Source organism: Mustela nigripes, chromosome 4 (genome assembly GCF_022355385.1).
Source record: "Mustela nigripes isolate SB6536 chromosome 4, MUSNIG.SB6536, whole genome shotgun sequence".
Taxonomy (NCBI): Eukaryota; Metazoa; Chordata; class Mammalia; order Carnivora; family Mustelidae; genus Mustela; species Mustela nigripes.
This window is the reverse complement of record NC_081560.1, coordinates 69757449-69771256: the sequence shown is the minus strand read 5'-3', so window position 1 is coordinate 69771256 and position 13808 is coordinate 69757449. Positions and strand designations below refer to the sequence as shown.

The 13808-nt window shown below is 37.8% G+C and overlaps 1 protein-coding gene across 1 annotated transcript; it reads left to right on the top strand.

Annotated features, from left to right (window-relative positions):
- Nucleotides 1–8340: 8340 nt before the first annotated feature.
- GNGT1 (G protein subunit gamma transducin 1) lies at nt 8341–12507 on the top strand. The gene is made up of 3 exons (XM_059395740.1): nt 8341–8416; nt 8665–8767; nt 12371–12507. The coding sequence occupies exons 2-3, from the start codon at nt 8672–8674 to the stop codon at nt 12497–12499; spliced, it is 225 nt and encodes a 74-aa protein (XP_059251723.1). The 5' UTR covers nt 8341–8416; nt 8665–8671; the 3' UTR covers nt 12500–12507.
- Nucleotides 12508–13808: the final 1301 nt, after the last annotated feature.

The window sequence follows — 13808 nt, the reverse complement described above, 5'->3', positions numbered from 1 at the left end:
AAAAATAGAGTTTCAAAATAGTTCGGAGTTCTGTGAAATAAGGCATGGAGTTCTTATAATCTGAATGTTGAAGGAACTATAAATATTCTCCATTCCACTATTTTCATTTTACAGAATTCTGTATTGAGATCTTGCCATGTTTCCTTACCTTCATTGTTGACAGAGCTGAAGACTAGTTCTTGGTATTCAGCCCTGTATTCTTCCTTACATCCCCGTACCTGGACTCCTTTTACTGCACGGAGACCTCAGAGTGGAACGTTAAATATCAGAATGAAAACACACGGAAGCTTCAGGAACACCTGTGCGTGTGTCAGATCCTTGCTTCTAGATCCTTCTCACCATCTCCCACATGCCCTCCCCCAAAATGGAGACTAAGTTGATTTGGAACACATTAGTTCCTAGAAGTCCCAAGTCTCAAGTAAGATGTTCTATCTTCTGAGAGCCACACAGGCTTGGACGGTGATTATGAGTTTAACAAGAGGATTAAGACAGATGGTCTTCCTCCCTGTCAGACACCTCAGAGAGAAGTGGCATGTCTAGCTCATAAATGAATGAGGTGAATTAACTGAACCGGTGATTTGGGAATATATATTATATATCATAGTCACTTAAGGAGTTACATTGATTAACTCCTCAATAAGCAAAATTCTTGCTGCCTGTTAGCTGAAGTCCTGTCAAAATAAAATCTGAAGTGAGTCCATCTGGCACGAACAAGAATTTTACACGTTTGATAAGAAAGGCAGTTCATCTCTTCTGAGAGATTAGGGATCACGAGGATTTTGTTCAAGTTTAGGCAACTCTTTCACCTGCAAGGTGTTTTTCTAGCGAGTTGGGTCACGTAGGAAATGTTTACTCTAGTGCGCCCTCTGTCGTATAGAGAATGCATCTGTGAGCAGTGTATAATAAGGTGGAACAGGTTAAGAGGATGAGACATTCCCTGTGCCTAATTTTATTATTCTTGTTCTCCTTAGGGGAACGAGATAATAGGGTATTTAATGTGTCTCTTACCGTGATCATTTCTTCATCCATATATTTTAAAAATAAGCAGAATTACTATTTAATACGTGCCAAACCTTCTGCTAGGCGTTTTGGGAATTCAAAGACAAATACATATAGGGATCTCCTAGTATAATAGAGTAGAAGAGTAGACATCACAACCCAACTGCAATATCGCATTTTCAGTACAATATTAAAGATATGTACTAGGTTTTATGGGATTATAGAGGAGGAAATAAAATTTTGGTAAGAGCTCAGTTCAAAACAAAAGCCAATCCACACAAACATATCTAACATTGTAACTTTTATGCCTGCGGGACAGAGACTCATTCCTTAAACAGCTGCTTGCTTAGGTCAGTTTTTTTTTTTTTTTTTTTTTTTTTAGGTGTTGTGATTCTAGCAAAGCATTGCCTTCTGTAGAAAGGCAGAATCTCAAAAAACCCCTTTCTCTTCTACCTAGATGTATGTTCATCCAGCTATCATGCCTACTTAAGAGGCAAACCATCTTTTCGCTTACTCACACTGCTGCATACTTAACTATGTAGGGCACCCAAAATGTTGGGACAAAGTTTGGACTATTTTATCCAAGACTTTCCTAGCACAGTATGGCTTCACCACCACCTACCCAGAATTCTAGCCTGGGCTACTAATCCACCAGAGAGTGGCATGTCAAGAAGGGAGGAGAGACATAGAAAATTGCCCCTAACTCCTGTATATCATGTGGGAATAGCAAGCACTATAATAATGAATATGATGTTTATTGAGAGTTTACATCTCCCACAATCACCACTGAGGGTGATACTTTATGCTTCCCACTCTGCAAATGAGCACCGAAACTTAAGGTGAATATATGATGGCGCCATGTCTATACAGTTAGTTCAGGCCATTGGAATCCTGATCCACTGGTCTCATTCCCTGTACAAATGTATTTCTCTTACATATTAGTGGGGCCCGAAGTCGGGTTTATTATATATAACATGTGCTCATGACCTCAGTTCAGTACCTGGACAGCCAGATTACAGACTTCCTTTTCACTCAAACATGAAGTTTGTAATTGAGAACAAACAGATCACTGCAATTTAAATACATTGCTATAATGCTCTAAGAGAAACACCTGCCAAAGTTAATAATCAGATTAGAGGATTGAGAGAGTTAATCACTAAATCCTTATTTTCAGGGTTATATATAGCAGAAAGTAATGGAGCTTGACCTTTCAAGTATAAAGACACTCTTTCTTACAAAAATATTGTCCTTTCTTTATACCTTAGCCCAAATCTCATGTTAGTTATACAATACTTACTAACGTGTCTGTCATAAACCCTGCATATGCTCGTTTATTCTAGTTTTATATAGAAAAGCGTTCATCTCTTAAGTCAAACAGGAGGGGCGTCCAACCTACCATTTGGGGGCAGGGGGAGGCCATAGTTGCAGTTTGAAAGGGCAATGTATCTCCTAAGACTCTTACTATTTCTTTGGGGGGTGGGGTGTATCTCTCTTGGCTACTAGCCAAGGAAGAAAGCTGAGTCAAACTAAAAGGTGTTATTGGAAGAGAGTTGACTACACTAGCATGGACTAGGTCTACTGAATGAGCCAGAGAAGTGTGAACTTCCTTTTGGTCAGCAGGATGTCTGGCACTCTCTTTCCTTCCCTTACAGTAGAAGGCATGCCCTGGTCGAACCAGACACCTACACTGTAGCTACTGCCCTAGGTCCTTTCACCTCTTGCCTTCTAGAGGACTTTACTCCTCTCACTCCTCTGTAACATCCGTTCTTTCAATAGTTTCCATTTCTATCTCTGATTTTTTTTCCCATCCCAAACTTAAAGTTCATATTTGACTTTCCACCCCTTTCTTGTTAGAGCCTTATTTCATTGCTCCCTTTCCCAGCAGAAATCTTATCTTCACTATCTGCCTCCACTTCCTCATCTCCCCCCACCCCATTGCACTCTGATTCAACTTCCACATTGGGAAGAGGAAGAACAGGAAATGCTCCCATCAAGGGCACCTCATCCTATTGCCACATCTTACTGGACCTCTCAATTCATACAATATCCAAAGCTGTTGCCACTGAGGTCACCAGGGACCATGTTTTTCCATTTCAGCAGTATTTAACCATTTCAGATTCTTCCTCACTCTTGAAATGCTTTTCTTTTAGTTTTTAGTTTTTCCACATTCTTCTGGTTTCCCCTACTTAGTTGACTATTCCTTCTCAATCTGTCCTTCTCCTCTACCTGCCCATTAAAAGTGGAATGACTCAAAGTTCAGCCTTGAGAACTCCTTTCTAACTGAACTTTCTTCTTATGCGATTTTAAGTGTACACACACACACACACACACACACACACACATTTGTGTATAGTCTTTACCTCAGCTCTGAATTCCAAATGCTTACATCTTCTAAATATCTCTACCTGGATATCCAATAGACATCTCAAATATTATATTTCTTTTTTTTTAAAGATTTTATTTATTTATTTGATTACAGAGATCACAAGTAGGGAGAGAGGCAAGCAGAAAGAGAGGAGGAAGCAGGCTCCCTGCTGAGCAGATTGCTGGATGTAGGGCTCAATCCCAGGACACCGGGATCATGACCTGCGCCGAAGGCAGAGGCTTTAACCCACTGAGTCACTCAGGAGCCCCTCAAATATTATATGTCTTAAACTGAAATCTTGACCATATGCCCCAATCTTCCTTCTTTCTGTCAGTGACACTTCTACTTAGACTTTCAAGTCCAAAACTGTGGAATCACTCTTGACATCTCCCATCTTTTCATCACCCAATCCATCAATAGTCCTGTCAATTCTATCTGCAAATCACATTTTTAATCTGCCCTATTTCCTTATATCCGTGGCCACCAATATTGTTCAAATCCACCTGTTCTTAAGGGACTCTTCCGTTACGTTCTTCCATAAAATCCCAGTTTCCGCTGTAGTTACCCTTCAACCCCACACACCTCACTTTTTTCAAAGTAGAATCTGAACCCTTCATTGGCTCCTCACTTTATTCCTTACCACTCCTCTGAGTCACTCTACGTGACTTGGCTACTGTCTCCGTTCCTGACCTCACCCCATCACTCTCCTTCTATCTTACTCTACTTGTTACATAGTGTTTTCTGTTCTTGTACAACAAATTTGTTCCCACATCCTGCCCATTGCATGAGCTGTTCCCTCTGCTTAGCCCTCCTCCTTGCATGAAATGCTTGTCTACTGACCTTTACTGTCTCCTTCTGGACAGTCAGTCCCGCTGACTACTTCTAATCAGTCTAGATGATGTTGCTTCACATCCTAGTCCTCCTTATCATGAACTATAGCATTTATCAGTTTAAATCGCTATGTTTATTCATTTTGTTTCACTTGTCTGATCCTTTGACTATTACGTAAGCTCTGTGACAGCAGGAAGCTTTCCTGTTGTAGTCACCATTGTTTCCCAGTGCTGAGAGCTAGACTTATGGAAAGTAGAATCTTATAAGTGTCTGTGGAATAAACAAATTACTTATTATACCTCCCCTAGTACTTATCACAATTAATATATGTTACATTTTATCTTGTTTATTGCCTTTCCCCTTCATTAGAATGTATGTTCCTCATGAGTAACATTTTCTGTATTTTTTTTTCTGTTCTACCCTCAAGCATCTAGAATAGAGTCTAGAACATAATAGTCCTCAGTAAATATTTGTTGGATGAATGAATATGTTAGCTATTTTTATAGTCCTAAGTATAATGTAGGATGGAAAAGAATAGTACAAGATAAGAAAATTTATAGCCCTATGATTGCAAATTTACTGTAAATAATATAGTGGATTTGTTTCTGAAAACAATGTGTCAAATGGAATGTTTATAAATCAAAATATTTAAAGTGTGTTAGCAACATTTCTATTTCAAAGAATGTGTGATTTATCTTCTGTATAAAACAGGGGACTTCTAAAAATAATTTTAATAATTTCCACTAATACAGATTTTGTAAGTTCAATATTTTGTCGAGTTGCCTTACTTCAAAATATGCTTATCTATATAATGTGTAAAAACAAATAGAAAACAGGTAGCTTTTGATCTTTATACTAGCCCACTTTAATTCTTGAATAGATTAACAAGAAAACTATGGACAATATTAGTGAGACACTTAAGCTACTCTAAATCTTTCTATCTTCTCTACATCCCATACTCGCACCCACAAAACCCCTGAAAACCATAAACAACCTGACATATTTTCAAAAAGCCCTGGGAGGGGCGGTATTGCCTCCCACAGAGAACCCCTGCTCTATGAATGGGGTACAGCTCTGAGGTACTTTTTCCCCCTTCTTATCTCTTTACTTTGTTGGACCTTACCTCCTCTGATAGTAGGCAAGATGGAAGAAGTAAAAGGGCAAATATCTTCTACTTATAGGGGTAGGTAGCACCCCCCCCCATGAATTAGCTATAATTGCTGCCTTAGCTTGTTGGTCTGAGTCTTCAGTCCTTCTCTTTTATATTCTGGTGGAAGGGGGATAAGGATGCTTGGTAATAGTGCCAGTAATATGATCTAGCCCCTCTGAGAACTTCCCATGTAGAGGAGGCTCAGTTGGAAGCTTTGAGCTGCCCAGAGATTAGGGCCAGGGGTGGGGGGGGGGGTAGGACAGAGAGGCTTAGTGCCCCTTTTTTTTCAATTCTGTACTTTCTTCCTGTGTAATTCTAAAGTGTGACACAACAAATCTATGCTTTTACACTTATTTGGGAAGGGTAACCGAAGTGTGTTGGATTTGAAAACACCCCAGACCAAAAACCAAGCACCTGTGTTATAGCCCAGCTCTGTTGCCACCCCTTTTATGATTTGGGTCACTTCAACTGTCTGGACTACCTTTACTTCATCTGTAAAATGGGTTTAAAGATGATTGGATGATGCCATATCTGAATTCATTTAAACCCTTCAATGCAACTCTGAGCCTTGGGACTCCATGCAGACAATATACACTGCCCTTTCTTTGGCTGGCTGTCTTTGAAGGAAGTTAGAGTTTTGATCCTCACTCTTTGAATTTTCTCATGTAAGTCCCATGGCATCAAGTTTGGCAAGCATTCCCTCATCTTCTAAGATTCGCCTCCACCAAATGAAATGTGTTTTGCTTAAAGTATTATTGAATTTTAGAGTTCAGAGATCATTTGTTAGTAAATTGGTGTTACATACTTTGTACTTTTTTCTATGGCTAGGTGAATATTTATGACATAGCTTGCTAGTGACTGTATCTACACCCCATGATTCTCTTTTATATATTGAACAATGGGCAGGAGTAAGGACATAAAAGTTGTGAAAGACTTAGATGCTCTTATAAAAGTCCTTATAACCTTTTGTGTCTTAGATTTGTCAGAATCAGTGCCTAAGACAGGGATCCTTGTCCAAGTGATTTACCAAGGATGAGCTCTCACAAGAAATCTCTGAAGGAAGGTAGAAAGCAAGATGAAGCAGAGGTTAAGCAAAGGTATAGTCTCAGATGTCTAGCATATCCTGACTCCATGGGGAGCTCTGGAAGGTTCTCAATTACAGGATTTTTCAGCCCAGAGGCACCCCCTGAACTGTTACAACCTCACTTCAGCCAGCCCTACACTAAAGGTCACTCACAGGGGCCAATTGAAACCATAATCTCCCAGACATCACCAGTCGAAGTCGTTGCCATCAGCCAAGAACAAATCCATGCAGAAGGCTTGCCCTTGGCAGTCAACATGTGCACCTCTGGGAAAATGAACACCCCACTCTGGAAAGGGAAATCTAGGAAGGGCACCAACAGCATCTGCTACCCAATGATATTAAGGGACCCAAATCATGTCCACATGATATCCCTAAAGAGCACTTATAAAGCCACCTATCAGCGAGTGCCATGTAACCCAACTAACATGTACTGAGCACATATTCCGTGCCACATACCGTTATGTAATATTGATCCCTCCCAAGACATCTGCAACCTACATAATCATATTGCTCTAATTTCCTAGTGAACTGAGGCACAGAGAATTTAAGTAACTTGATCAGGGCCACACCCCTAGCAAGAGTCAAAGAGTGATCATTGTCAATAACATGGTAGGGATTCTCTAAAACAGAGAAAATTAAATTCTAAGCCCTATTCCAAATCAAAACCTCTTCAATTGGGCTCATATTTTAACAAGTTCCTAAAGCGATTCTTATACACACTGAAGTGTGAGAGTCATTGCCAGTGGAATTAGTTTTTCAAGATGGAGAAAAAATGTGCCAAGGATAATCTCAACCACTAAAAATGATCAGCAGACGTAGATTTGCTTGTGAATGGTTACAGATAGTCTGAATGCAGTTAAGAAGGAAGGGGAGAATGAATATCTCCCTCAAATACCAAACAACTATTACACAATTACACAGGTTGAAGAACAATCTTTTTGTGTCATATTGTTTGCTAAATTAAGAACAGAGAAGCAAAAATAAAAAGGTAAGAGAAACATTGACTTTGGGTCCTCATAGAGTGTTCTTTTCTATATCTGTGCTGGCATATTTAGGCATTTGCCCCTAAAAATATGTGAAAATGTCTGTTTCCCAAAGAAGAAGAGTCCATTATAAGATCGAGAAGGGAAATAGTATTTCCTCAAAGGTTTTGGAAATGATAACACTATATCACTATAAGGAAATAAGTTAATTGCTCATAAATTATTAGCAGAGTATTTGTATATAAATATGCAATGTTTTGTTCGCTGAAATAACATGTGACCTAAATATGTCTACTTTCATAAAAATATCTCATTATAAAAACTGGACCAGGGAGACAAAGTAGAAAAAAAGAATACAGAAAAAGGAGAGGTTTTAAGTGTGATGTCACTTAACTACAATGAAATACTTTCCATTTTGCATATGGGTACCACCAGCTACTGCACCATTTTCCCCCATTGCCCATTGATCTAATTAAGGAAAAGAGATTGTTGAGAGTGCAGAAGATCCTTCTTTTATGATGTCCAACAGTATGCCCACTATGTCACCTTTAACCTGATATGTTTGGTCATGATTGCTTTCCAGTGCATTGTGACGGTTACACAGAACTTCCTGGTATTGTTTAGAGAGAAATTCTAAGTAACATGCTTGTTTCTGATTAATGAGGTTGTTTGCTATATCTCCACTCTATTGTTTCATATTACAACCTGTTATTTGTAAAGAACTTATAGTAACAGTTTGTGTATAGTTCTCTGTTAATACCAGATTACTCTAGCATTTTAGAGGATTAATCCAGTCCTCAGAATGACCTCAGGCTCATTTAAATGGTGTATATCATATAATGGAGAGTTTTGGTGTTGAAGATTGAGTGTTGGAAACACAAATATTTACACTATACAAAAAAAACAACAATAAAACAAAACAGAGAAAAGGAGGAGCTTTGGATGTTTAAGACTGTATGCTGACTAAACTGATCTCTCCCACATCCCTACAAACCTACTAGCAGGTGGTTAGAGTCAAATGCTTGGTTTAATCATATTAGTGAAGATTATAAAGAAGCTTTAAAATTGCAAGGCTAGTGTGCAGTGCTGGAATTGTTCAGAGAGCGTTCGTAAGAAATCAGTTATCCTAGAAAGCTGAAACAAAGAAACAGTTCCCTTAGTAAGTTAAGAGCAGAGGGAGGGACTGGCTAATATTGACCTGAACCATGTCCAGAAATTTGGTGTATGTATGAACTGTCTCTTTTTTCAGCAGGCAAAAGATGCCAGTGATCAATATTGAAGACTTGACAGAAAAGGACAAACTGAAGATGGAAGTTGACCAGCTCAAGAAAGAAGTGACCCTGGAAAGAATGCTGGTAAACCATTGCTCCCTTTTGAATTTTATTTTAAACTATAGATATGGTAGGACTGCCAGGTGAGGACCTGTCACAGGGGAGCAGAATTTGCCACCCCAAACAAAATATATTTCCTTAACATAAGTATTGTTTTAGGCTGGTTATTTTTAAGAAATAGCAGGTAGGAGAATATCTGAAAACCAAGTAGAAGTCATCCTTTTGTAAGAGACATTTACAGTTATAAGAGAAGTCTCCATTTATAAAGTCTCCCTCTCTGTACCAGGAAGAGAAGGATGACTCTAAAACTCTTATTAGGAGAGAAGGCAAGGACTTAAATGCACTTGAATTAAGTGGGCTTTTGATGACTGCTTTTCCTGAAAACCTCCCATAACTGGCCTTTCTGTCCCCAAACCCCAACGTTTTTTGTCTTCAGCTGGAGATGGTATTTAAGGGGGTGTCCTGGGCCATTTTGGTTTTCCTGGATCTCTCCCATGTACAAAGGAGGTATACATGCTATTAAATTTTGGTGTGTTTTTCTCCTGTTAATCTGCCTTTTTCATTAGCAGGAGTGTCTCAATTAAGAACCTTAAAGAGTAGAGGAAAAATGATTTATCCTCCCCCACACCATTCACTAGAGAGTCTCAATGTAGCTAAAAATGAATTGTTCAGGTAAAAATGCATTAGAGAATAAGAAAATTAATAATCATAATTATCTCTTGATTCAGACTTTAAATGGAAGGTTTCGCAAACTATTTTCCATGGGCCAAATCCTTAGACTGTTTTTGTATGACCACAAAACTAAAAATGTTTTTCTGTTTTCATAGAATTGTTTTAAAAAAAGAAGGAAAGAGAGGGAAAGAAAAAGGAAACAAAGAAAATGAGACAGAGACCATGTTTTAGTTCAGCAGTAAAATGAAGCAATGCATACATAGGCATTTTATTTTTCTTTTTCTAAATTGATGTTTCTTTTTATTTAATGTAATACTTTGATGTTTAAATACTTTTAGCCAAGACCTCATTTCCGCCAGCACTGTCATGGCTGGTAATGAATGAGTACACGCTATTCCTTCTTTGCAAATAAAAATGAGTTCAAGCACAAGAATTTGCTCATTCCTCCTAAAAACATCTGACAGATCTTGGAAATGGTTACCAAGAGTTCTCTGCCATTAAAAAGAGAGGCGTGGCAAAGGAGTAAAAGTTTCCTCCAAACAAACAGTGACTAAAGCTTGGAAAATGTAGATATGTATTTTAGATTTTTTCATTTTAGGAAAGTAAGTAGAATAAAACTCCTCTATGAGTGATAAGAGTATATTTTATATTTTTTCCAAAACACATTTTATCAAGCCAAAGCAGAAAAGGAATTTGTATTATCTTCATACTTTGCTCAAGACCCTTATTCCCAATAAATATTGGAATTTTGGCTTCTTTGACATTTATAATAGTCTCAAACTTCTCTTTTGCCCTTTCCGTACAGGCAAAACATATTTTTCTATAAAAATAAAATTAAATATATACACAGCACAAAAAGCTTGGAACATACAACAGAACAGTTAAAATCTTTATATTTGGGGGAAAATAAAGGAAATTTATTTTTTCTTCTTGACTTGAAACATCCAAATGCTGTTTCATTATTTATTTCCTTAGAATTGTTGTTTGAAAGGCAGTTGGATCATATTCATGTTTATTATTCGTTTGTGGCCAGCTTATCTGGGATTTTTTATTTTGGGTGAACATCACATACATCACCATCTAGCAGGTTTGGGGGTTCCTTTTCCCTGCTACTCAAAATCTCCTTGCTTTTGGAAGTCAAACTAACATAATACCAGACTGCCAAAACTAAACACACACACACACACACACACACATTTTAGATACCAAACCTATAGTTTTGACACAGGCTGGCATAAAGTCCTTCTCAAACGGTTCCAGGGGATAGACACTGGAACCACATCCCTGGTTCAGATTCTGGCTCCACAACTTTCTCCCTGTGGAATACTCACCTGAAATATTGTCTATAAAATGGGAATAGTAACAGCATCTAATTCAGAGGGCAGCTGGGAAGCATAAATGTGATAATGTATTTAAATCTCTGAGAGCAATACCTAGGACATACCAAATGCTTTCTACTAATTTTTATTACTTTTTAAATAATTATTTGATGTCTGTGAATCAGAATAGTTCATACTATTCTGCTATCAAGGTGCTAGTATTGTCAGAAGACACAACTCTTTGCACCCAGTTTTTAAAGCTGACAGATTTGCAATTGAGCACATACACTCACATAGGATTTTTAGGTAATTTATTGCTCTTTATAGCCTCAGATCCTAGTTAGACATTGTCAAAACCAACCCTTCTCTGACTCTAGAATTACAATACCTCTATTCCTGACACCCAGTTGGGGCCAAAATAGCTGGTGTTTGGAGGAACGGGGGGAAAAGTGAACCTAAATCTTAATTTTGAATTTTGAAAAGAAAAAAATGTGAATCTAAATTACTGCATATTTCAGAATTGTGTATAAACTACGAGTATCCTCATATGAAGGAGACATCTGACCAAGGCCTTGCCCCAGTTAGAAATGATGTTTCCTAATATGTAGATAATGAACTTGCAGAGTTATAAAGTAATCTTAAGTCTTATGTTTAGTGTTGCTGGAAATTTGCATACAAAAATGATATAAATATTTTATTTAAAAAAACAGTGAATTAGTTAGAGAAGTTATGGAATGGCCACCTAATGGACTGCCAGAAATGAAGTAGTTTCATGTTAATGTCATGAACAGTAGAATAAGTGAAAAGGAAATAAGTTGAACATTAAAAGAAATATTGTGAGCTTGTGTGGATATGCATGTTTATATGTGTATACACAGATGCACACATTTATATTTCTATGTGTTATAGAACATTGACTCTTTCTAAAAGGTGTATTAAATGGCACATGGACCATTTAAGCTCTGGCTGAATCCATTAAGTTACTAAAGCCTGATTTTTCATGAAGCCATTGCTATAATGGTAGATGAGTGAAGGGCAAGCTCATAAACAAAAATAATGATTTAGTTCAACAAATACATGTTTACTGAGCACCACCTAAATCCAGTCTCTGTTCTGGATGCCAGTGATACACGTGAACAAGTCAGCCAAAGGTCCTTGACTGGAGCTCATGATCAATCATTGTAAATGAGTTTAAAATAAAATTATATGTGTATACTTCTGAGAATTCAGGAGTGGTGATAAGCCTAGAATTTAAAAATTATTCATTCCCTTCCACCTTTACAGGTCACATTTCTGGAATGAGGAAACAGATTTAATCAATCTTTACTCTGGTGACCCTGGTGATCTCTGTGGCCAGCTGTTTTCTGATCCCTGTTCTGATCTCCTTTAGAGAAGCTGGAGGCAGTATCTCCTGAGAACCCTTAGCTGAATCATGGCCAAATGGTTCTCCTTTACCTGAAGATATCCAGGACAGGAAAAAAGAGCAGCTATTTTTTTTCTTCTCTCCTAGAAAATACATATGCAGTGGTGGAAAGCAGAACACATCAAAAAGAACACAGAAATTATAATACATTCTTGGATTCTGCAGTATTCTGTATTAAACCAAATGTGTCATTTCTTTCTCCTTCCCTTTAAGGTCTCCAAATGTTGTGAAGAAGTAAGGGATTATGTTGAAGAAAGATCTGGGGAAGATCCACTAGTAAAGGGTATCCCAGAGGACAAAAACCCCTTCAAGGAACTCAAAGGAGGCTGTGTGATTTCATAAGAAAAAAAAAAAAATCCATGGAATAACTTGAGCTTTAATGACAGTACTAATTTTTGGTCATCTATAATAATACTGTTAAGCATGTACATAACCTTTTGATTTGCAAGTACAAACTTTTAATAAAAAGTGGGATGTGATAATGCATAAATCTGTTTTTCTTAAGGTATTTAACACAGAGTTTAGCACATAACTGGCAATAACTATTGATTGACCCCTTTCTTTAACAATGACTGCTATGGAGACAACTGGTTGGCTCAGTCAGTTAAGTGTCTGAATTTTTTATTTTGGCTCAGGGTCATGCTCTCAGGGTCGTGAACTTGAGCCCTACCTTGGGCCCCACTGTGGGCATGGAACCTGCTTGGGATTCTCTCTCTCCTTCTCCCTCTTCCCATTCACACTCTCTCTCACTCTTTCAAAAACAAACAAACAAAAACAAAAAACCCAAACAAGCAAAAAACAAACAAACAAAAATACTATGTTTCATGAATGAGTCTATATTATTCTGGTTGCCAATATATAGTTTTCTGTTTCTTAACTTCTCTTTCAACACTACTAATATTTTAACAGGAGGAAATTTTATGCTTAGCCTTATATGCTTTCCAACCTTTCTCTTCCTTTGTAGAGTTAGGAACTCTATTCTTTTGATTCTATCTTGAAGATCTATCTTGACAGAATGTGTACTCTGAAGATTTTCACTGTGGATGTTTCGTTTTCTGTTTCTTTTGCTCTCTCAACCCCCAGGCAGCAGTGATGGTTTTAACATAACCTCTTCCTACATTCTTACCATTTTTACTTGTTACCAGTGATGTAACTTTTTACCACAATACCAAATGGATCAAAAGGCATTCTGTGGTCATGGAGACAGCAGATTTAACCAGCACCAGAGTAAAGGTTATAAGAAGACAGAGAGTTCTGACTCTGGCATTTTACTGCCTGACTTTGGATGAATTACTTACTCTTTCTAAATCTCAGTTTCTTCTCCTGTAGGATAGGAATAATATGGTCCTATCACCTTTTTCATGGGGAGCTACATATTACATTTGGGGGATAAGGGCACTCAGCATAGTACCTGGCACATAGTAGCAACATCCAGTAAGTATTAACTAGTCGTGTTGCTGAGAAAGAAACTAGATAAATATCCAGAACCCTTTGAGAGCCAAGCATTCCATTCCATCCTATCTTGAAGAAAACTCTCACCAGTATAGCCCTTTTTTCTATAACAGTCTTAAGAACAAAGTGATAGAAAAATAGCTGTCTTCTGTATCATCTTGCTAATCAGTTTCCTCCTGGCATCTCACCAAGTTGACAT

What these genes read in the sequence shown, in the direction of transcription:
- GNGT1 (XM_059395740.1), top strand. Translation starts at nt 8,672, where the DNA reads ATGCCAGTGATCAATATTGAAGACTTGACAGAAAAGGACAAACTGAAG. An exon ending in TGACCCTGGAAAGAATGCTG is followed by an intron (nt 8,768 to 12,370) that starts GTAAACCATTGC and finishes CTTCCCTTTAAG; the next exon opens with GTCTCCAAATGTTGTGAAGA.